At 47.4% G+C, this 24,745-nt stretch overlaps 1 protein-coding gene across 5 annotated transcripts in view; it reads left to right on the top strand.

Moving 5' to 3' along the window:
• osbpl5 (oxysterol binding protein-like 5) overlaps positions 1-24,745 on the top strand; it is a 46,255-nt gene that overhangs the window by 15,029 nt on the left and 6,481 nt on the right. For 2 of the 5 annotated variants that reach the window (XM_064337042.1, XM_064337041.1), the window contains exons 2-14: positions 1,506-1,584; positions 13,754-13,910; positions 14,533-14,606; positions 17,027-17,107; positions 17,519-17,620; positions 17,736-17,939; positions 18,135-18,219; positions 18,471-18,633; positions 20,960-21,170; positions 21,296-21,480; positions 23,173-23,254; positions 23,425-23,523; positions 24,002-24,098. In XM_064337042.1, coding sequence (XP_064193112.1) covers positions 1,543-1,584; positions 13,754-13,910; positions 14,533-14,606; positions 17,027-17,107; positions 17,519-17,620; positions 17,736-17,939; positions 18,135-18,219; positions 18,471-18,633; positions 20,960-21,170; positions 21,296-21,480; positions 23,173-23,254; positions 23,425-23,523; positions 24,002-24,098 — 1,582 coding nt within the window. In that variant the 5' untranslated portion in view covers positions 1,506-1,542. Of the gene's footprint in view, positions 1-1,505; positions 1,589-13,753; positions 13,911-14,532; positions 14,607-17,026; positions 17,108-17,518; positions 17,621-17,735; positions 17,940-18,134; positions 18,220-18,470; positions 18,634-20,959; positions 21,171-21,295; positions 21,481-23,172; positions 23,255-23,424; positions 23,524-24,001; positions 24,099-24,745 lie in introns of those variants that run through there. The other 3 variants (XM_064337043.1, XM_064337044.1, XM_064337045.1) reach the window with 3 other exon arrangements.

The raw sequence follows: 24,745 nt of genomic DNA, 5'->3' as shown, positions 1-24,745 counted from the left end.
GCTCCGCTCATTAGCATCCACAAGTGTCCCCTCCACGTGTCAGACATTTTGAGAGGACAGAAGTGTGCAGTCATAGCAACAGAAGTGTGTATGGTGGGCAATGGATAGTGTGAAATGAGCATGGCGGGCAATGGATAGTGTGAAATCATCTTCTTCTTCTTTCGTATCCTACGTCAGACTGTGCTTGCCCACTTGTTTACACAAGGCTGGGCCCGGGAGAGTGTACATGGCCAGGTCTTCTGTGGTGCAGGTCGCTGTCGGCAGTGGGCATCTCATGAGGTGGTCCATGGTCTGCGGCTCTGTTTTTGCAGCCACACATGGTTGAGCTGGTGGAATATCCCCATTTGCGAAGGTTCGTCTTGCATCTTCCGACTGCGACACGAAGACGGTCATAGTGTGAAATGAGTATGGTGGGTTATAGTGGGAAGTGTGAATGACGTATAACGAATAGTGTGAAGTGTGTATGCTGGTTAATGGATGGTGTGAAGGGTGTGTGGTGGGTTATAGTGTAAAGTGTCTATGGTGGGTAGATAACAGTGCAAATGAAAGCTACAGCTCTTAGTGCAGGTTCTTTTCACAGGTAGTCGGTCTCTTTAAGTGGGAGAGAGTGCTCTCATTCAGGGTGGGGCTGTGGAAGGGTCAGCCTTTTAATGGGGATTTAATTTAATTCTTTCCCTGTGAATCAAAGGGGGAAATGAGATGTTCCATGGCGCAAGAGTGCGCATTGTACTGCGCTGCTCCGTTTAACATGCAGGGAAAAGTGAGTTCCTGGTTTCCTTTTATCCTCCTTTTGATCAGAAGAGTTTTTTGTGCCTAGCTGAACACAATGTCCCATTTGCAGGCAGTCGGCACTCAGAGTAACCTGCTAAAAGCTTGCATATCTCCCTGTTATTGGGTATAGATAATGTCTTTGATAATGTAGCCTTGTAATGTGAACTAACTGTCCTCAGGCCTGGGCGAGTCTGTATGTGCAGCAGGCTTCGATTAGAGCCTCTTTTACTGACTGTAGCTAATAAGTCCAGTCTGGAAACGCAGTGTTTCATTTTGATCAGAGAACTGCAGGGTTGTTTACTGTGGCAGGGCTGAATATTTTGTTGTTCTTTGCACAATATTTTTGTTGAATTGATAGCTGTGTGGTGTTTTAACATGCACTTATTTTGCTGTGAGGGCTGAATTCAGAGGCAAATCTTATCTTGGGCAAGGCAGGCAACTCCGGGCAGTAGGGGGCGGGAGGGTGGAGTTTTAGTGGAGCTGTGGGTATCATGATGACTGTGGAAGTTATTCAGGAGGGCTCCATGGCATTTTCCCCAGAATCACATGTCTGAATTGTGTCTGAACTATGGTTGTTTGTGTTGTTATTCCGATCAACAGCAGTGTTGACAGCATTTCCACATCTCCACCACGGCGTAAGGGGTGCGCTTGTGAAATAACCGACAGGACTCTTGCAACAGGTTTTTTTACCCAGTGTTTCCTAAACATCCCTTTGCTTTTTCTCTCGACGTCAGGCGGAGCATGACCCAGTAGAGCCGTAGACCCGCGTAAATGTCGGAGCCGGCGCAGAAGAACGACGGCGGGACGGCGGAGGCAAGTATGGTCGCGGCGGAGTGAGCGAGCGAACGAGATGTGTGCGCGCGTGAGAGAGAGAGCGTGTGCCGTCTGTCCTCCTGTCCGCGTTCGCGCTCGCCGACTCACGGAGCGCAGTGTGCACGTTTCTGTCTTTCCCCGTCACGTCTGACTCGCCCTGTTTTGCAATAACACCTCTGTGCCACTGTGTGAGCACAGCATCTGGCTGCCGGCCATGCGTGTCCTTTTAACGTGAGTAGATGTAACGCCCGTTCTGTAACGGGCATGGCTGTCTGTCTGTCCCTGTCTTCTTTTCTGTGTTTGTGTCATTTCATTGTTCTCTAGCTCACACTTTGGAGCACCCAGTTTGTGGTGTATGCCTGTACCATCAGTACAGTGTCCTCTGTCAGGTCAGGTGGACATATTTACTAAGACCTTTTAGCACGTGTAAAACCTTTTAGCACACGCAAAACTAATAACACAACCAGTGATTGGTGCAAAACAAATACCATGACCAGCCATTGGTCATGTTATTGGTTCTGCGTGTGCTAAAAGGTTTTGTACATGCTTCCTTAGTAAATCAAGCGCTCAGTATGTAACCAGCCTTCAGAAATTGGGAAGATAGAGATAGAGGTGCTTCTTTTTCCTCTGGAATGCTTCCCACCGTCTGACCTGCACTGGTAATGCAGCTCACGCAGAGGCGACAGGCGGCCTGCAGGTGCCCCAGTGACAGCCGTTTCGGGATGAGACAGGGGGGTTCTGCTACAGGCAGCCACGCCCCGCCACACCCCGCCCTGCCCCGCCCTGCAGGATTCCCACTCAGTTGGTGCACAGTGGGGACTCCTCACCGTGCTGAGAGTCACCATTCTAGCGGCATGTGCCACTCCGGTGTCCCATCTGTTCTCATCTAATGAGTCTAAAATCCTACTGGGCTGTCATGAGCTTGCGGGCAGTGAAAAGAAATGTGAAAAGAACAATAACAGATATTAGGAAGATTTTCAAACGGGGCACTTCACAGTAAAACGATGCGGTAAAAATAAATGCGTCGACACCCAGTATAAGAGCATCTGAGTGGGTATGTGACAGACCTGCATCTCCAAGCAGTGCCATCTACCACCCTGCTCAACGTTCTACGGAGGAAACTGTGAAAGATGTACTTGCCTTCATCTGAATTTATTTTTATTTTTTTATTCTCCTGACTTCAACCGCCAGGCCCATAGCCAGGAATCTATTTCTGTCCGTCTCAGAAAGCATACTTTTCCATGTCAGCCACTGATCTGAGGATAATGTGTTTTTTTTTCTTTTCTTATGCTGGCTGCCTGCATCCCTCTGAAAGGCTGCTCTCGCTCGTTTCCAGCGGCGTTATTAAGAGGATGAAACAGCCCCCGATGCTGAAGAGAAGGAGACTTTTTCTGATCTTGTAGCGTTAGCGATGGAGCTGGCTAGTCGAATGTAATGTCAATTTGCGGATTGCGTGCGGTGTAGAACTTCGGCATACTGGTACAAACTTTATTCGCTACAGCTCTCATGTCTGTGAGGGAATCGGGTTAGAGCTGGTGCACAGGGCATGTGCAGGAATTCAGAGCAAGCTGCTTAGGAGAGGTTTCAGGGTTTTAGTGATGGAGAATTCGGAAGTTATTACCTTACCCACAGCACAGGAAGAACACACCATTTCGCTCAACGTGACTGAGCGTCACCTGTATTTGGCAGGGTGGGTGGTGTTAATTTCAGACCTTGCAAATCGGACCTGAAATTTCAGGCAGACCGTAGGGGTTTTTTTTGGGGTGGGGAGGGGGGGTGCATTTGAACCCAAGGACCCCCTGGCTATGTGCCTCTCCTCCACATTCCTAGGACTCCAGAACAGTATAGCCTTTGCACTGAGCATAGTTTTCATGCCATTGCCTTGTAACTTCTTGTCACGACTTCTTGGGCTATTGATAGAATATCGCCAGATCAGCTTGTGCCTTTAGCTAGCGTTGGACATTAACATTTCTCATTAATTGAAAGTGATTGCAGTAAAACACCTCACTGTCCTAAAGATGGCCCATTGTAACATTTAAGACCTATTCCCCCACAGTTCAGTTTTCATACAGAAAATATTCTGTTTCAGAGCCTGTAGCTGTTTCGGTTTTAGAGCAAGGGAAGTTTTACTTTATTTATGTGGAAAAAATATATGGAAAATGTAAAATTCATTTGAAAAGGTGACTTCAGACTTTACGTGCGTGTATGAAGTTTAGGAGTCATACTGTGGCTGTCAGTGCTCTGAATGAAGACTGAGGCTTCCAGGTGTGTTTGTTTGCTTGCTGCACAGTAGATACATTCCTGGCACAACCTAACCTTTGTTTTCTTATAGAATTAAACTCCAAGAGAGGGTTTGGTTAGAAGTAGAATGAATACATGTCACCTGGTGTGTGCTTGCCATAATATGATAGACCTACTATGACCGACCTACTTTCTCTGTGGTTTGTTGTTTTTGAGACTCATATTGACTTTTTTTTTGTAAAATCCATTAATAATTTGAAACTCACCGTACATGTTAAAGCACTACGATCATAAGACATAATAGTGATGTTCCAGGACATGTTTGCACTTCCTGTCATCACGGCCAGCTAAAAACCCGAACTCCCTGGGTGGCACTGGTGCCAATTATGTGCCCTGTGTGGGTGCCAGCTGCGGGCAGCACTGGCACGGTCCAGATTCAGTACCAGACCGCGGAGGCACATTCAGGCACTTGGCACAGTGCTTTAACAGGATGAGCTGCCCAGCGGCCTCAATTTGGAAACATTTTAATTGCTGTTCATGTTTTACTCATCAGACAAACAAACCGAATGCTTTTACCAACTAGCTGAAACTGTTTGCCCTTGAAGACGCTGCCTGTATTAAATGACACGTTAATTTCCAGTGGACAAAAAGTGCAGAGGTTAGCTTTGCCAATTCAAAGTTGTGGTATGTTCTGAAATGTGCACATGATCGCATTGGCGCACGTGCTGTGCGTGTAGGTCTGGAATATAGGCTGCAGTTAAGCAGCAGGGAGGAAGCAGAGCCAGAGCAACAGGCAGAGAGCCTGTGGAACGCTCAAGCCCCTCTAATTGAATCCAACCCCACTGACAGCCCCTCCTGTGCTGCAGCAGGTTGATATCGAGTGATATGGATTTTTCCGGTTTCGTAACACGATCGGGTGACTTCCGATGGCATCGGTAAATAAGCTCGGCTGCGTTCGCCGTGCTCGATGGAGCAAACGGCACCAATTAGGGGGGCGGGGAACGAGAGCATCGGCTCCTGCTGAAACAGCCTGACCTGTCAGAGCTGTGCTGCGCGGTGCGGGTGTTTTAACACCGGAAATATCGATACGGGGTCAGCGACCGGGGGCAGAATCCATACGCAGTCGAATATGTAGTCAGTCTCCGCTTCGCTGATGGTACATCACAGCTGACTGCTGCACAAGGGGCAGCCTGCTTTACACCCAAAACAGGGAGAGATTCCTGGGAAGCGTCCCGGAGTTTGGTCAGAATTCTCCCTCAGCAGCTCGCCGTTGGTTCTCTCTGTCCTGCCCTGCCGTGTGGTGTGCAGTGCTGTGCTTCTCCTGCGGGTGACTGCCACGGTGCCGGTGTGGTGTGTTGGTGATTGTTCCCAGGCAGCGTTCATGCGTCCCAGGTCAGCGCTGTGCCGGAGGCATTGGTCGCCGGTCGATGTGCCCCCCCGCCAACCAAAGGCATAGGATGACCTTGCTACGGAACTTTAACCCCGCATGTCAAAGGCTACACCGCCTGCGAAAAAGTGACCCAATTCCAATTTTTTTTCTCACGTGTGGCGCAGATCGGATATGTGCTACGAACGTGTAAACAGGAAAAAGCACTTGGAATCGGATATTTTCAGATCCGTTTTGGGCCACGCTCATGTGGAAATAAATCCGATAGGAATCGGATATCTGGCATTTTCCCAGTCGTTCCAATTCACGTCATTAAAATGCGATATTTTCATACTTTTTGCATTTGAATGACGCTTAACGTATTTCACATGCACAACCACTCTCCGCTGGTAGCAGGAAATGTTAAAAGAAGTTAAACGGGGGACGAAGGCTCAGTCCAGTGGCGCAGGCCAGAATACAGGGGATTGCTCGTTGCGGACCTAAGACGCTTTGAAAAGCAGCTGCTTAAATGATCATTTCTCTTTAGTTTTGAGTCTGTTGTAGTGATGTGGTCGTGGCGCTGTGGTTGTTTACTTTCGTATCGGTAACCAAGCCCTCGTGTGCGCATGTGGGTTGTTACCAGTGTAAACCGTGTGGGCACAGGTATCAGATGTGGGTCGCTTTAAGAAGTCGATGTGAACAGGCGGTTAAAAAAATTGGATATAGGCAAAAAATCTGAACTGGAGCAGCAAGGCCGTGCAGTGTAAACGTAGCCAGAGAGTCTGTGCAGAACCGGTTAACGAGCGTGTAGTGCAGATATTGTGGGACACGTGTCGCGATGGGGCACGGCTTGTTACCGGTGTGTAATGCGAGCGTAACCGAACAGGCCGATCGTATGCAGGACCGGTTGTTACGAGCGTGATGGTGGTGATGTATTTGGAGCGCCAGGTTTTTAGGGGGAGCCCTTTGTGTGCTGCTTTTACAGGGGCTGGCCTTGCCGGCGGCCGCGTAACCAGATCTGCCGCTAATGTTCCAGTTCTGTACGCGCACTAAACGCCGAGCGCCTGCTGTCCTTTGTGATTGACTAACTGACTGGGCCTCTGCAACCGCGTTGAAAGATTGATGAGGCTTTTTCTCGGCCTTTTTGCTTTGAAGGCCTGTGTTGTTCTTCACCTTCTTAAAGTGCTGTGTGTGCACAGCACCTCGCCTAGTGTGTGCGGGATACACAAGAGTCTGTCCTTGTGTCACCCCTACATTGGTAGTATATTTAAAGTACCTGTGATAAATACTGTTTCCCTGGGCTCTGAGGGGGCCAAGCTGAGGTTGTTGTGCTTAATCCCGTGACACTGGACTGTCACCATGCCAACTGTTGCCGGGTCTCTATGAGCACATGCAGTACCAGCACTCAGGGCGGGAGGGTTTCAGTAGGCAGGGTATGCCCTCCCTCATTGCGCTATAGCACCTCTGTCTGGTCTTCAGGCTCCTGCAGTCTGCCTATGCCAGCTGTAGCAGTAAGGATTGAAGAGCCATGAAGAGCACCTGGCTACCTTTTAAAGAGTACTGCAGCAGTGGGACAGGCCTGCAAGTATGATGAGCCACTCCAGAAAAAAAATAAACAGTGGAACTAAAAAGCAATGCTTTCAGCATTAGGACCCATTCATAACACTTTAACTGTTCTAGCACCAGAGACTGGTCCAGATGGGAAACCTAGGCTTTGCCCAAAAATAAACCTCTTTTCTTGGCCTCGGGTTAGCGTTTGCCCCATGAAACCTGAGGATGGCTTGCAGCCTCGCAGAGACTCAGAGAGGGAAGGGAGTCGCTTTTTGGGCCGTGTCAGGCAGCGCCCCGGTACTCCGGCCTGGAGCCCAGTCTGGCCCTTTGGGAGAAATGCGTTACGTCCCACGGCCTTCCTCCGAACAGACAGACAGCAGGGCGTCCATGCCCCACAGAGAGGGCCTTTTTTACTCTAAAGAAAGGTCAGACTGCCACCTCAGAAGGGGTGCTATTCATCCAAATCCTTCCCGCTGTTATCAAAACGTCCCTTTTCTCTTTCACAAAGCGGTCGCTCGCCATTCTGTGGGAGGTTCGGATGATCTGCACAACTGGTGTACACATGAAAACGTTAAAAAATAACGTGTCCAATAAAGATGACTTCGTTACTTGAAAAAAATTGTAAATGGGGAAATTATGGCTTGTGCTTGTATATGCGTCATAAGCAGCACAGATATGAATGGGTTACTGAAATGAGGGGCCTGCAAGCTGCCTGATTACCCACAATTCCTCAAATGGACAATGGGGCACTTGGCACAGTGTGTGCACAGCATGGGCGGGACAATGTCAAATTGCACCCCCTCATATTTCACCCTTTAAATGTGGCTGGCATGCAGACCCTTCCCCCGTCAGCGTGAAATGCCATGCAGAGGGCCTTCGCATCATGCTCTCTGGCGCGGGGGGAGACTGACTGCAGGATGGATGTGAGCGCTGAATTTGGGCCCCCGGGTGGTGCCCCCTCCCGCGGGGAATGGCCTTTTCCCTCCGGATAATTCCGCAGAGCGCTTGTTTCTTAGCTCGGACATCAAATAATCCGCTCTCCTGCGTGCATCATCTTTTGTTTCGCCGTTGCTTGTGAAAATCAGGATCCGGTAACCCTGCTGGTAATTTGACTGCCTTTACCCCCCAGCAGTTTTCTTCCTTATGCATAGTGAATACTTTATTATTCACAGTTTCAATTAAGTTTGTGCCTCCTATATTAAGGCATTCATTAGTTTTGCAATTGTGCTTTGCATGACTGCATTTGATAGATGTTTTGGCTGCAGCTGGAAGTTGCCCTGGAAACAGAAGTGCCACTCAGTCATTCACACATTAAGTGTGACAGTTATTATTAGAAAGAACAAAAAAAAAAAAAAAGGCTGTGGTATTTATTATGTTGGGTATATTGGCTTAAATACCCCTCTGGGCCTACATGCCTGCCTATGCTCAGGCATTCCCTTCTCTCGCTTCCCTGTGAATATGAGAGCTCTCCAGCCCTCGGTGGTCCTCTGAGACGGTCCATCAAATATGGATGAGCTGCTGCATAATAGATGGAGAAAATTAAGGAGGGGGGCACGGCAGTGACCTTCACTTTGACCTCTCCCTTGAAGTCCTGTACACAGCGTGTCCTTCAGCAGTGGTCTGTGGAAATGTACAGCCGAGTCGGGGGGGGGGGGGGGGGGTGGTGTCACGCGGCTTACTGACACTCCCCCTCCCCCCGGTGCACTGTCACGCCTACGTTAAAGGCGAAGGTGTGAACTGCGCTTGACCTCCTCTGGCACACGCTGACCCAGATAGCCGGCGGCAGAGTTTCATGCAGACGACGATCGGGCGGCAGCGGCAGATAAGGAAAGGAAGTGTGACGGCCGAGTTTTATCGGAAAAACAGGAAACTGAGCCACTCCTCGCCGGTTCCGAGCTGTACATTTGCTGCCATCGAGCCGCTAATGCTTTTCAGACACGGGGGGGGGGGGGGGGAACCATCATATGGATCAGCATTACGGTTAATAAGCTGGCTTGAAGTCAGTGAGAGGCAGGAACACGTTGGGGCTTTTTGCTCCATTTAGCAGATGCTTTAAGAGGTTGCTGGAAAGGTTATACTCGCCATGTTGCCTACGCTCTGTCTCTGGGTGTTTTGTTCGCCTGGCGCATCTTAGGTTTTGGGCAAACTTGTTGATGTTAAAGTTACTTCCAGGGAAACCAAGCACAAAAAAAGAGTCCGTTTGGTTACTGTGTCACGTGACCTGTCACAACCAATGAGGATAAAGAGCTACTCTGGCTGTGGCCTCATGTGATATTGAAGGCTATCGAACTTGCAAACATGAGATGACAGCACATATTTAGTCCACAATCTGTTCATTTAACAGGCTGGTCTCATTGTCCTGCCATCAGTCTAAATCTTCATGGGCAGTCGATTGGCAGCTCCAGGAAAACAGTAGGATACTGAGAAATGAAATCAGTTGGTTAGCTGAGTAGGGTTCATCATATGTATAAAGTCATGCTCTGCCAAACCATTAACCACAGGCCATACTCATGCTGATATCACGATAAGGAAAGTTGCACTGACGTACAAATTTTGGCTGCTGACAGCTATAGAAATCAGCAGAGTGCTGTATTTTGGGTCTCTTCAGTGCTTCCTGTAGAGTTCTAAGGTATGAAGGCGAGGATGTTAGCCTGTTAACTTAGCGTCTTCAGTACCCCTTCTGCCCTTGCATTGGTCAGAACTGTTCAGGAGGCAGGTCTGGAGTCAGGTGCTGACAGGCCCCTCTGTGTGCGTTTCTAAAAATGGCCGCCTGGTCTCCGGAAGCCTCCGCCCCTGAGGCCAGGGTGGCAGCTGGCGTTGGGCCAGGCATAGAAACTCTGACAGGAAAACCTAGCGCCACGGTCAGGTTTCCCGAAAAGAGAGGGCTTGTCACCCCCAGAAGGAGCACGCAGGGCTCTATGGAGAAGTGCATGAGGGTCATGGGGACCGCGAACAGGAGCAGCCGGCGGTCAAACCGTGCAGAAATGACTGAGAGAGGTGGAAGTGTCACTGAGGTCAGAGCACCACAATGGAGGCCTCCTGTAGAGGTGAAAACGTGTGTGTGTATGTGACTGAGAGCATGTATGTCATGTGTGGGATTTCTGTGTGTGTGTGTATGTGTGCATGTGTGTGTTTGTTTCTGGAGTAGTATCTCATGGGTGAAGTATTTTTCCCAGGCCCTGCATGGACGGTGACATGGACAGTGTGCATGAGATTCAGCTGAACCATGTGACCTTCAGCCAGTACCGCAGATGGACCTTCAGGCCCGGCTCCACATGCACAGCCGTTTAGTTTCATGTGTGGTCTGTTTTTTTTTCTTTCTTTTTTTTCTTTTTTTTTCCCCCATGCTGAAAGTAAGCTAGTTGAAGTTTTACCAATAGTCCAGTTCATGAAAAAGATACATTTTCATTAGTATTACTTGGGGAATGTTCTCTCTGAACGTATCTCTAAATCCTCGAATGTCTCTGTTTTACTGGGTGGCAATTAGTGCAGCTATAGCAGGCTGGATTTGAAACCTGTGTATGCTTGAATAGTCTGAATGCACCCTGGGTCTCTGCTATTGCGGTTACAGATTTTCCACCGGAGAGATGCCATTGATCAGGAGTGAGTCAGTTTTTTCAAAGTGCTTTATTGGCGTGACAAATATAGGTGCAGCTGACTCACAAGCGTGGGGACAATGTAATAGGCCAATTCACCAATTCACTGTAACCTTGAGGATGGTGCCCCCCCCCCCCAACCCCAGAATGCTCTCAGCAAGGGGGGGTGGGGCCACAGTGTTCTTTACGTGTGTGTGGGAGACAGAGGCACATAGCTTCAAATTTGGGAGAAAAAAAACTGCTCTTTGGTTACTCTTGATAAAAGTGCTTGCTAAATAAAAGATTGTGTGTCCATACATACTCAGTGCACTTTCATATCTCAGTTTCATATCATGGTGTGCCTCCTCTTCCGTGGTTGTGCAGACTGAATTTCCCACTAGCTGATCTTACACGCAGTTGTTTTGTGTCAGTATGCGATTGTAGTGCATAAAACGAGAAGTCTACACAGTTTCATGTCCTGTAAACACAACAGGAAAGGAGAGCGAGAGGGTAAGGGAGCGCAGGGTTTTCTGGGCCATTGGAGCATTGGAGCACAGTGCCCCTGTGTCTTTGCGCTGTAGTGTGAGTGTGCTGGATTGGGAAGAACACAGCACCAGAGTCCCAGGAGGCGGTGGCTGTATCTAACCCCATGCTCTAATGTAGGTCAATGGGCCAGGCCGTAACCACGGGAACAGGGTCTCCTGCTGCCATTAATGGTGCAACTGCTGCCATTAATGGTCTCTCCATCACCCAGGGGCCCACCGGCATTTGATCCAGCTGCCCGAAACACGAAGAGCCCGCTGCTCAGTCACCTGTCCGTCACTAATGCGGGGCCCACCTGTCATGATTACCCTGTCTCATCGGGGGCGATGCTCTCTTTGATTCTGGGAAAGCGCAACCTAACACACCTGTTCCCCTAACGTATGTGCAGCCAGTCAGCGCTTCTTTTCACCCAGCCCTTCCGCCAGGTCTGCTGAATCATTGTGTGTGCGCAGGAGTACGTGCGTGTGCACACGTACGCAGCGTATATGCTGATCGCCCAAGCGGAAGAAAGCGTATGGCCGCCTGAATGTTGTTAACCTAAAAATTCATTTACCGAGAACCAGAGCAAATATTAGTGCAGCACACAGTTCCCAGGTGAACACACGGAGCCCTGCTGAACACTGGCTGCTGCACCCTGGGAGGTGAATGAGGGAACATATACACTATATTTAAGTATGTGGACACCGGAACATCACACCTATGTGTACTTGTTGAACATCTCATTCCAAAACCATGGGCATTAATATGGAGTTGGACTCCCCTTTGCTGCTGTAAGAATCTCCACTCTTCTGGCTGCTCTGGCTGACATGGCCAAAACCACTAATACTTTTGGAAATGTTGTGTATTTTCTTAGTACGTGGCCAGATTGACTGAGCCAGATTGGGAATTTCCTAGGGGGGGCCACAGAAGACAGACGTCCTTTCCCTGCGAATTTGTGATGAAGTGGCACTAGACGCTTAATCACCACAGATGGCCACGTCCTCGGTCCGGCCTGTCTTGTAGTGGCGATCGACAGCTGAAGTTGTGGGTGACGCATGGAGCTTTTTGAGATGGCCTGATTATGAGCTTCTCATGTGAGTGGGACCAGTAGACTTGTGGAGTCTGTGTAAATTAGCACAAGAACGCGCAGTCCTGGCATGACAATTAAAGGCGTAATGCCCTCGAAACCCGGAGACGCAGCGGGTGGCAATGAATCAGCAGAGCTGTATCCGTCTGAAAGTCCCGTTGGTGTTATCCTCGGTTTCCACTGTAAAGTTCACTATCCTCTGCAGCCCTGTGGTAAGAGTTTCTGCTCTCTGTGAGCTTGTATTAGAACCCCCGTGCCGGTGTGCTGGAGCGACGTCATCGAAACGCCGCCAGCGTCATCACGACGACGTGCAGGAATCGAGCGTTGCCCGGTTCGCAGGGGAGCCTGGGGGGCTCGTCCGAGATGAATGGGATCTAATGAGAGCGCAATCAGACGAGCGGCCGTGGCTCTGGCCGCTGGCCTTGCCCAGGCAGTCACCTGAAACGCTTTATGGCCATTGAATTTATGGCGTGAGAACAAGCCTGTGATGAAGCGTTTTTTTTTTTTTTTTGCTCTGAGACCGTTCAGCGTCTTTAAGGGTCGCCAGCGCCGGGAGTGCGGCTCGTCAGGCCGCCTCGCGATCAGCCGTGACATCAGAGGGAGCGGGACGAGAGAGAGCGTGCGTGCGCGCGCACACGAGAGGAGGGCAGCGAGCTGATCCCCCAAAGCGGCCATCATGCATCGAGCATAGACTGTAGGAAAAATATGGACAAAGTGACTGTGATGTCACCCGGTGACTTTCCACGGGCTTGCGAAAAGCGTTTTGGAACCGTGGAAGTACAGTTTTTGCCCACACTGTAGGACAAATTGGAGCCAGACTACGCAGTTGGGAAAAGGGGTACCTTTATAGGCTGGGTCAGTCCGGGTTGTCCACTAAGCACGTGAGATGCAGTGATTTCAACTGTTCATGATTCATCCACAGAATATTAAAATATTGTCCAAATTACACAATGACTTCATAAATTGTCACATGGAGAGACGTTAGACAAAGAAAAAACACTTACTGCGACTACATGTTCTCTTGGGAAAGAATTATTCACTTTGTATTTTGACCATATTGGTACCATTGGCTTGCATAGAATTGGGAATTGGCTGAAAGACAATCTCTGAGCCAGCCGCACTTCAACAAGACCAGGAAGTGAGCTTCAAAAACAAAGCCTGTTTTTGGGTGTTTTATTTGCACACGTCCATCGTTCAAAAAAAAATTCAGCGTCCACTCCCCCCACAGTTGCCCTGGGAACCATAGCATAGCCAAAACAGACTGCCTTTTTAGCATAATGGACTTGGCAGCCATTTGGGATAATTATAATTTCATTGCTTTGAAGGGTTTGCATAAGTGCACTGATCAAAGGCTTATATTTCAATCTTAATCTTAGCCATTGTTAACACTGTAAGACCACATTAGAGGCTTGGGCAATTTCAGCTGTCAAAATTGTGCCTACGGGTGAGAGGTCTTAACATGGTCCATCTGACTCTGTCGCCATGGTCACCAAGAGGCGAGATGGAGCTGGGCCTCAAGCCTGCTGTAGTGATAAATAGCCATCCACAACGCCCCCCCTCCCCCCCCTGAAGATAATGACCCTGTCCACCAATCACATCACAGTATTATAATCGCACCCCCTGTGGCGGTGGTGTGAATATAATGCTGTGGAAAGGAGACTGGTAACATTTGTGGCGCTACTCTGGGTGGCATCATGACGGGTGTGTTGTTTTCAGTCTGTGCCAGGACGCAGTGTGGCGCTGGCCGTGGTTCCAGACTGCTCCGGTTTGGCTGTGGAACGGGAGTCCTGGTGGTCACGCGCGCGTCGTTTCCCTCCCTTTCTCCAGAAGACGAGCGCGGCCGGCAGGATGAAGGACGAGAGCTTGTTCCGGCGACGGTTCTCGCTCTGCCCGACGGCGACCACCCCGCAGAAGATCGACCCGCGCACGCTGACCCGCAATCTGTCCTACGGAGGGGACCACGACATCTACCCGCTGAGCCCCGGTAACCTCCGAGTTACTGCCGACTCTACTTCAGGACTTAAAGAAAAAGAGAAAAAGAATAGCAGACTTCAATTTCAATTCAGTTTCTGTTCTGTTCTGTTCAGCAGAAGAGTGGTTGCTGGAGAGAGAACTTAAAAATTCGATTTTTAGCTGCTCAGTTGTGTTAATAGATCATAGTAAGTTCAATAACAATGTAAGTTAATTGGATAACTCTGAAACGTATCGAGCAGCAGCTACATGAGCATACCTTTTTTTTGGTCACCATCACATGCAGTAACATGGATCCCCTCCACCCCTCCACCCAAGCCCTGTCTCCAGTGGTTTCAGCTTCACTTAGGCTATGCATGGTGTACAGCAGTAAGAGTGGCCTGCTGTTTTATAAGACTATCTGCGCATGAGATTGCCCCCCCACCCCCACCCTGAGGAGGAGGAAGCCTTCTCCCTCACACAGACAGAGAAAACCTGTCAATTTACATCTGAAATCTCACCTCCTCTCCCCTGCCTCCTCCATAACCTGGCTCTCTATGACTCATTCTGCTGGTGCAAACAGAAACCGTTTCTGTGTGCCTGTGTGTGCGTGTGTGTGTGCGTGTGTGTGTGTGTGTGTGTCTGGTGGGTTTCAGGCGGTGAAATGGAGCGAGATGGAGTGGCCATACCAAGGGATGAAGTGAGCCCTGCTCAGTCTCCAACCAGTAAGGTAAGACACAGGCAGTGTCTGAAACAGCCTCCTAACTATTGTGTCCTCCAAATATGTACTGTCTACTAAACATACTGCCGACTGTTTAGTGCATATTCCTTAGTACACAATAGGCAGTATGCAAAAAATATCCTGCATACTATTGCCTCTGCCTCTCTGACTTATGGGATGCAAAGATAGCCTCTTCCACTCCGTGGAGCCATGCCTACTTACCTTTCTCAACCAGTGCACTCAACTGATATACTCAGTAGTAGGCCAGTAAGCAGTTTCGGACATGGCCACACTTGCACGCCATGTGTTCTATAAATGCACACTATGTGCCCTAAAAATCATGTACCCTGCACAACCATGCACCCTACACACTATGGCCCATACACCACATTGCAGCCTACACGGCCTGTGCCCTGTACACCATACACCCAACTATACACCCTACACACTATGCACCCTATATACCATGCAGCCTACACAATAAGCAGCCTGCACTCTCAGTTCATATAAGACAATAGCTGTGATATATGAAATTTTTCATCATCCAGAAATCAAATTCAGTATGTAGGCCACTGCTGAAGCTGACTGTCCAGCAGGGGGTAGCTGTATGAGTCCATACTGCGCATGAGTTCCTCCTGAGCTCTGAGCCCTAATTATCCTGCCTCTCCTGAGCCCAGATTCATGCCACTGACTCTTTAGGAGGACAGTCGGCCTCATGGGACCCGGATCTGGAAATATATCCATTTAGGCAAAGGCATTTTGTCTCGCTCATCTCAACCGTGATACTGTTCTAATAATAAAATACATTTGAGGTTGTGGGCACTCGGCTGACTATCAGCTTGAGTTGAACCAGATGTGTGTTTGCTTGTCCTTCTCATTCTGTCCCAGAATCATGTGCATGTGAGGTCCAGGCTGTTTTGTTCTTCAAGGTTGTCCTGAAAGCATGTGCCCACCCTGCATGGTGGCCTAGGACTGAGAGTGCCAGGCTGTTTTATACAGATGAAGTCAGGGGCTGTCAAGTGCCTTGTAATCCTGCTGGAACTCTGTGTTTCAGTGTTGTGATCATTCAGAAGATGCACCATGTGACCAAAAATATCTGGACACCCCTTGGTCTGGGGCTGTTTTTCATGGTTTGCTCTAGGTCCATTAGTTCCAGTGAAGCAAATCTTAATGCTACAGCATACAATCACATTCTAGATTATTCTGTGCTTCCCCAAAGGTATAGCAGCAAACAGTGGACCAACTCCATTTTAATGCCCATAATTTTTAATGAGATGTTGGATGTCAGGTTTCCACAAGCTTTTGGCCATATAGTGTCCATTCAAACTCTACGCTTTTACATTAAGCCTTGTATGAGACTGTGCATTAATAGGAACATTTGCTAGTGCAGCTCAACACAGCTCAATACAGCTGGATTTAAGTTAAATAAAGTTAGTTAAATAAAGTCTGCATCTCTCTCTCCTCTCTTTCCTCCTCTGCACATGCCACATATAAACCCCTCACTCCTCTCCCCACACTTGGCAGGACGTGCCTTTCCGTAGGTGTGTTTAGTCATGAGTGGTGGAGTTCAGGTATGAATGAACACAGTTGCAGCCCTGTTATTCAGGGGGTGTAAAATGGACCTGTCTGGGTGGGACCGGATTGTGTACAGATTGTTTCTTGGCATCTTGCGGGTGGGATCTGGATGCTGAGCATGTCAGGGACTGCAGGGCCTATATGAGCTGATGGCTCTGAGGGTTGCCAGATGGAATGTTGCCTACTAATGTTCATGTTCTGACCATAAAAGCTAATTTCATCTTCTTGCCATGACAGAGACGGCGCTGTAGACCTGTAATATGATTCTGTAAGACTTTCTGTTTTGTGGTTTTTTTGTTGTACTGTGTTGTATTCTATTCCATGCCGCAATGTCTTGGCTTGGGTTTCTGTAATAGAAGCGATTCCCCTGATGAATTAAGGTAAATGAAAAGAAAATCTGCTGGATTTCAGAGCAGGGGCATGCGTCGTGGTTTGGAATAGAATCCTGACTGTGTCAGAGCCGAATGCGGTGGGGAATCCCACAGGACATCGTGTGATTGGCCTGTTTCCCTCTGGCAGAAAGGGTATCAATTGGCAGTGCTGCGCAATAGCTATTCCGCTGGTCCGGCAGGTATCCATGTTTATGTAAAAATATAAGGTAACAAACCTGTTAAAGTGTAATGTCCAGTCCTATTCATGAGCTAAGAAACAGGTCAGCGACATAGTTACAGCCACAGGCGTCCGCAACTTTGCCTACCTGGCTTGTAACTTCTGAAGCAGCAGCAATTTATGTCTGGGATAAAGTTACGTCTCTGAGTCGTAGGACTACTCGTGTCTCTCTGCAATGAGACGCGCACTTATCTCTCCCACTCTGTTTGCACCCCCGCCCTCCCTCCCTCCCTCCCTCCCACCAGATGGAGCTGAGGGTGTTTAACGGCCAGGAGAAGGACTGTCCCTCCCCCACAGAGAAGCTCGCCCGGAAAGAGTCGCTCAAAGTAAGCGCCGCTCGCCGTCTCTGGGGTCAAAGAGCGCTTGTGAAAGCCCCGGAACACTGCAGAAATTGTGACGGCGGCGTACATTTAGCCTGAGTCTCAGCCGTCTGTGGGGAAAAAAGCAACAGCATCTGCGTACGTTCGGCCAGCCACTTCTGTCATTTTGTCTCTTCACACGTGGACACCTCCCTACGTAACCAAATACGAGGGAGCCTTGCAAGAAAACTAAACTATGGCGTACTAAAAAGTAGCTGAGCTGATGTTTGCTGCTGGCCCTTTCAGTGTTTTTGACTATAGCTCCTCCTAGTGGCTGTCAGACATAGCATCAAAGTCTCTATTATACTGTATGATGAGATTCATAAGGATAATACATGATAGAGTTTATGATTATCTTTCTCAATTTGTCCCGTTCAGCTCCAAAAGAAGAATTACAGACAGGAGAAAAAGAGGGCAGCCAAAGAGCTCTCTAGTGCTCTTAAGGACCCCAGTGTAATCCTCATGTCCAACTGGCTGAAGGTCTGGTATCCTTCCCAGAATATTTTGGTGTCTGTTAATAAAAGAAATTAAAATAATAATAATAATAATAGCAGCAGTCTATGGGTTTAATGTGGTGCTGTGTTTTTTATTGCAGATCCGTGGCTCTTTGAAGGGCTGGACCAGGATGTGGTGTGTGCTAAGGCCTGGGGTTCTTCTGATCTATAAGACCCCGAAGGTGGAGCCCTGGGTGGGCACTGTCCTGCTCAACGCCTGCAGGCTCATCGAGAGGCCCTCCAAGAAGGACGGCTTCTGCTTCAAGCTCTACCACCCGCTGGACAAATCCATCTGGGCTGTGAAGGTGAGCTGTAGCTCTCACTTGGACATGTCTTTACCTGTCTGTGTGTCTCTTCGGTAAATTTTTTTACTCAAAAAATTAGTAATGTGTGTATATTTATACGTATAGGAATATATTTAGAGTTTTCATATTTCTTGTGTGTGAAAAGCAAGGTGTGTTGCAGTGAGTAATATTAGTTATATGTGTCTATACCCACAGGGCCCTAAAGGGGAGAATATGGGCTCCTTCACACAGCCACTGCCCAGTAGCTACCTGATCTTCAGAGCTGCGTCTGAGTCTGACGGTAAGAACCTGGAACTGTGAAAATGTATGTGCGAATGCACGTGTGTGGGTGGTGTGCATGTGTGTGTGTGTGTACGCGCGTGTGTGTGGTGTGTGTGTGTGTGTGTGTATGTGTGTGTGCGCATGCGTGTTTGTGTGTGTGGTGTGGGAATTTGTGTGTGCTCGTGCGTGCGCCTGTGTTTGTGTATGAGTGTGTTTGTGTGCGTGCGTGCATGTGCGTTTCCTTACTGTATTTCTGCCCGTCTGCTTCAGGCCGGTGCTGGATGGATGCCCTGGAGCTGGCCCTCAGCAGTTCCAGCCTCTGCAGGCTGAGCAGCAGGTCTGGCTGCGATGCTGACCTCAGCTGCGCATCAGAGTCTGCCCACATTCTCTCCCTGCTGCAGGCCTCCCCCCTGTCCGACAGCCAGCTCTTCCAGTGAGTCTGACAGCTGTAGATGCCCTTTATCAGTCTGTGTGTGTGCGTGAGTGTGTGTGTGTGTGTGTGTGTGTGTGTGCGTGCGTGAGTGTGTGCGCGCAAGCCGTGAGCAGCCGTGTGTACGGGTTATCACGTATGGATGTTTGTCTGTGCATGTGGATATACATTACATTTTCCTATAAACAGCATATTCATTTTGAGGTGTGTTTTGTTTGTCTTGTTTTTTTGGATGCAGACACAGATTAGCTAGTCTTTATGGTATGCGTATCATTTGATACAGTGGGTTAAATTAACAGAGTGAGATCATATAAAGAACAGCAAATCCCTGCAATGTTAGTTTATCGGCAGTTTATCAGCAATGTCCACAGCTTGCTGTCAGACACCCCCCCCCCCAGTGCTTGCCTGTGCAATCATCTGCTCTTCCCCTTTGCTGCTGCATTCCTCTCAGCCAGTAAGGCTGGCTCCAGGGGGTCATGTGACCTGGAGAGAATCAGGAAGAGACAAAGAATATGAACCTTGCCCAACCCTGCGAGAGACAGAGAGGGAGTAAGCAACAAAACATTCCCTACACAGGAAGTAGCAGAAGCCAGAGAAGCAGGTTACGTTCACAGCTCTCCTCATTGTCAGTTATTTCCTGTCCAAGGACTGGAATAATTTAGAAAGCAATAACACGATAAGGTGTGATATTGCCTTCATAAGTACTGTAGCCTGCTTTCCTCAGACGTACCTGAGAAGTTGCTTTTTCTTCACAGGTAAGGTAGCATAACCATTTCATGACTGCTTACGACTGCATTAGCGTTAACTGGTGGAGAACCAGGGCAGAGGAAAAGTGTATGTCTTCAGGTCCTCAATGTGCGGAAACTTGCTCGCTGTCTCTTTTACGGGTATTGTGAATGAGACCCTGGGTGTAATGAGATACTATAATGGCAGGAATGAAAAGGTACTTGACAGATTAGACTGCGGGTGGACGGGCTCTTCCAGTAGCTGCAGTAGTGACACGATGTCTGATAATTTGCTTGTCTGCAAAAATATTTTTTGAGGATCATTTGGCTAAGATTTGAGGTCTGTCTTACAGTACAGCATGGCGCAATGATCTTGGTCTACTGAGTATTTGACCTTGTAAATATTGGCAAAGATTTTTTTGTGAATTTTGGTGTCTTATTGCAGATATTCAATATCTTGCAGATATTCAAAACTACCTTTTCTGGCTCTGTTGCATGTAACGGAGAAACATTGTATAACAAAGCTAAAACGGCAAAAGCAATTATTTGATCATAAGCTGCTACTGTCAGTAAAATAATGTGATAATTGGATGGCTTGTTGCTGGGCTCTGAAACACTATAACATTCCACACTGCTTCACATTTCACCTCAGTAAACAACGCACACCTATGAGATCGGTTCTCTCTTGAAAGAGATTGGTGAGGATAGTGTGTCAAGACCTTGCTAGCCTTTACCTGGCTGCATCGGTAGCCTTCAGCTATCTGTTCTGGTATCAAGCTATAGCCTTTATCTCTCCTTTAGCTCTCAATGAACAGCTACAGACATTGTTATCATAAGTATGCTGCGGAAAGTGGACTCTATTTGTTTGGCACCTGTTCCAACGAGTGAGTTAGGTGCTTCACCAGGGTTCTGGTGAGTTTGTTTGATTTGTTGGTATATGTTAGTGTGTTGGCAGGGTTAGCTGAAGGCCCTGGTCTCACCACCTTTTTGTGACCTCGTGGTTATGGCACGTTGACTGTAATTAAACAAACCTGTAGGTTAAGTTAAACTGTATTCGCTGAAAACCAGTCATGAACTGATTACACAAACTTAAAAGGGGCCTGACCATGTCTATCGCTATGGACCCATACCCTGAGCCAATCAGAGGAGAGGATGTGCACCTCCTCTTGAGTCTGATAACTCCTAAGGTTCCTTCCTGTATGCTATCAAGAGAACATTTCCTTTCCACTGTGGCCTTTGGCTTGCTTTGTGTGGGTTTAAGCCAGTGTATACTGTGATGCATATTGTGACTAATCCTTTGTAAATGTTGTAATAACATTTAATCGATTGATTGTCCAGTGGTTCCCAAACCCCTCCTTGGTTACCCCAAGCCGGATCCAGGTATTTGATGTGTTCCACCTCAAGCACACCTGATACAACTAATCAACTCTTTGGAAACTTTGGGAACAATCATCTTTAGGACAGTCATGTGTGTTTAATATTACGGAATTGTGGTGCTGTTGTGTGTTGTGATGCTCTGGGAGTGACTGGGTACAGTGAGCAGCACTGTATTATTTTTGGGTCTACGTCATTTCGGTTGTTTCCTTTGTTGTGGCTTTGTAAAGGCTGAATGAGTCCATGTTGGAAAACAGACCCATGGAGACTGATGGCTACTCCGACAAGTCAGAAAGGGATGCTCAGGAGGAGTCTGACAACGGGACCAATGAGAATGGGGGGCGGCTAACTGAGGAAAGTGATGTGGACCAATCGGAAGAGCTTTCTCCTGGCCCCCAGGCCACTGCCTATGTTGAGCAAGCCCAGGAGGAGATGGGAGAGGTAAGCAGCAACAGGTGTAATGCCTGGAGCATCATTACAGCTATTATACATGGATTATAATGGCTGTCTGGAAAATCAAAATTTTTGAAAGGCTTGGACGTATATGATGAAATATGTATTCATAGGCAGGTGAGGCGGCTCAGGTGGAGACCGTTTCAGAGGAGAATAAGGGTCTGATCTGGACCCTGCTGAAGCAGCTCCGCCCCGGAATGGACCTGTCCAAGGTGGTGCTGCCCACCTTCATTCTGGAACCACGCTCCTTCCTGGACAAGCTCTCTGACTACTACTACCATGCTGACCTCCTCTCACAGTAAGCCAGCTAAGTCCCCTTACAGTACCTCCTCTCACAGTAAGCTAGCCAACTCCCCTTACCTCCTCTCACAGTAAGCTAGCCAACTCCCCTTACCTCCTCTCACAGTAAGCTAGCTAACTCTCCTTACCTCCTCTTACAGTAAGATGGCCAACTCCCCTTACCTCCTCTCACAGTAAGCTAGCTAACTCCCCTTACCTCCTATCACAGTAAGCTAGCTAACTCCCCTTACAGTACATCCTCCCACAGTAAGCTAGCAAACTCCCTTTACCAGACATCCTCCAACAGTAAGCTAGCCAACTCGCCTTCCTGTATCTCCTCCCACAGTAAGAGCTAACTCCCCTTACAACCTCCAACAGTGAGCAAGCTAACTCCCCATGCTGAGCAAGCTAATTTCTTACCTCCATGTCTTTGTATAATCCCCTCCCCTTTTTCATGTCTGTCACTGGCTTGCTGAACATAATTAACACAGCAGTTTGCTAACAGTAATGAATTATTGATTGGCTGCTGTAAGGCCAATTCAGTAAGCATTACATTACAACTGTGGTAGGAACAGATCTATTTCCGTTCTTCACCTCAAACACAAAGCTGTAAAAAATCAAATGTGAAAAATTCCAGTGTGTTTCTTTTTCTGTTTGTTATTGATTGAAATTCCAGTAAATGGCAAAATAAATATTCCAGTGTGAGAAATGTTGGTGGAAGATTAAGTGAGGGTACGGCATTGGGGACACACACAACCTTTAAAAGTCCTGAGCCAGTTTTTCCTGATCTACATGTCTGACAGCTTCACCACAGATGCCCGGCAGCAGCAGCTCCCATTACCAAACTCAGCGGTTCTCAGACGCAGTCCTGGGGGACCCTTGTGTATGCTGGTTTTCGTTCCAACTACAGTTGCAGTCCCGGAATTTTAGCAAGCTGTTCATTTTTGTTAATTAGGTGCTCTCCATGTTTAGAGGGATTATTTTCTCGCTTGAGCCACATTATGTAAGAAGTAGTTATGCATGCCATGAAGACTAAAATTCCTGTGTTCTCCTTGTGCTTATTGTTTTATATTGCAAACAGTTGCATGAAAATGGGGTAACAGTTTGTAACTGGTCAAACCAAAGACTGAGGTGAATCAATAGGCTCCTAATTAAGGTGTTGAAAACGTGTTTAAGCTCTTTAATTATTATATCCTTAACTTAACACAATGCAGGTTTGGCACATTATAATTTGTTTTGTATTGAATTGTTCATTATCCACTAAATGGTTAGTTTTACTGGCCACATGTCCTCACTTTTACCAATTAGGAGGCTTGATACACACCTGTCTTTTATTTGATCAGCTAAAACATTTTTACCTATCTGCATGTAATAGCTATTTCTGACAATGTGGCTTAAGAGGGTAAATAATCCCTCTAAATATGAAAAGTGAATAGCTTGTTAAAATTCTGGGATTGCAGCTGTGGTTGGGACAACATGTATAGTGGTACCACAGAATCGAGTTTCTTAACCACTGGTCTAACTCATTTTGTAGGAAAAAATATTTTCTTTCTTAAATTACACCGCTTGGTTAGCATGAGGATCAGAGACAATTTTGTACCTTAAGAGTGCTGTTTTTGATGTAATTATGAGGAAGAGATATTTCTTTATCTGTAAATGAAAAATGAGAAGGAATAATCTGATATCAGTCCTGTACTTTGGCCCTGCTCAGAGCGGTAGCAGAAGAGAGCCCCTACTGTCGGATAAAGCAGGTCCTCAGGTGGTACCTGTCTGGCTTTTACAAGAAACCCAAGGTGAGATCCGTGTTCGCTGTGTTTGTGACTGTTTCGTCCATCTTGCCACTAGCTCTGGTGGAACCACTTTCCGCTTATTCCGCACGCACACAGGTATTACCTGCTTATGAGTGTAAAACATGAGAGCAGCTGCACTGTGTTCATTGTGACATATCTGTGTTCGTTTACAGGGTCTGAAGAAGCCATATAATCCAATCCTGGGGGAGGTATTTCGATGCTGCTGGCTACACACCCAGTCTGACAGCTGTACCTTTTACATAGCTGAGCAGGTTAGACCCCGCCCCCTAGCAACTACTGCAACCTAAGACATCTGTATAATTTAACATACAATAGCTAGGTTTATAGATTTAATGCAGACTTTAATAAATCGAGCAAGTGTTTGAAAATTAACCTTGAGTGAAAGCATTGATTGGACTTACTCTACTACGTGTGCACCATGAATCATTATATACTTTAAGGCTGATTCATAAATACTTATTGCATACTGTACATGTTCTGTAGATTTTATGGTTTATATATTGAATCACCACATGTGCCTGTTTCGTGTATATAAAGGGGCCTCCTGCTGATGTTGATAGCACAGACCGCAGGGTTTTTTCAGTTCTGTCATGACACTGTGAGCTTTCAGGCAATATTTCAGTTCTTTGACACTGTAATGCAAAGCTGCGTATATGACTCTTTGTGAAAGAGCTGGTCAGATGTGCTTCGGGTGAAAACGGGTATTTCCATCTGTCTACCTGTGTGTAGGTGTCCCACCACCCTCCGATCTCTGCTTTTTATGTGTGCAACAGGAAGGATGGCTTCTGCATTAACGGCAGCATCCTGGCCAAATCCAAGTTCTATGGTAAATAAGTGTATTTATCGTTGTGTCATTATTATATTGTCCAATTTCACCCTCAGTCATCAGTGTCCGGTATACATCAGTGCTGTGCCCTTGATCATGAATGTCTAATATATGTTATTAGTGAACCATTATTAGTATACATTATGCATCATACTGCCTCATCGATCATTAGACTATGGTACAAATCAATTCTGCGCTATTGATCATTGGTAAGGCTGGGTATTTGTCATGGAAAATATTGGCAGAAATTATTTTTTAAGATGAATTTATTTGATTAGTAGATCTCATGTGCAGCAGAGAGAATCGATTTAAATAACACGTGCAACTGTAGCAACAGTAACACGCGCTTGAAGTTCCAACATAACTCTCTCTCTAACTGGCTACTAGGAACAAATAGCCTTGGAGTTAAATACTGATAGGCTCGTGCATTTAAGCACGGAAAGAGCATGCTGTTTTACCTGTTTTAATATTGATAGAAATAGAGCATGATCAAACTGCTTTACTAAAACGAAACACTGTTAAAAACACTGTTTTTATTTCTTTTGATTTTTGTATACAACATGTTGTACTTGTGCTAGGTTTTGTCTTTGATGAAGTGCCACTGAAGGGTTACCACAATGGGGGAAGGAGCACTGGGCATCAACATT

The sequence above is a fragment of the Anguilla rostrata genome, chromosome 5 (assembly GCF_018555375.3).
Source record: "Anguilla rostrata isolate EN2019 chromosome 5, ASM1855537v3, whole genome shotgun sequence".
NCBI classification, from domain to species: Eukaryota; Metazoa; Chordata; class Actinopteri; order Anguilliformes; family Anguillidae; genus Anguilla; species Anguilla rostrata.
This window is presented reverse-complemented; position numbering and strand designations above follow the sequence as displayed.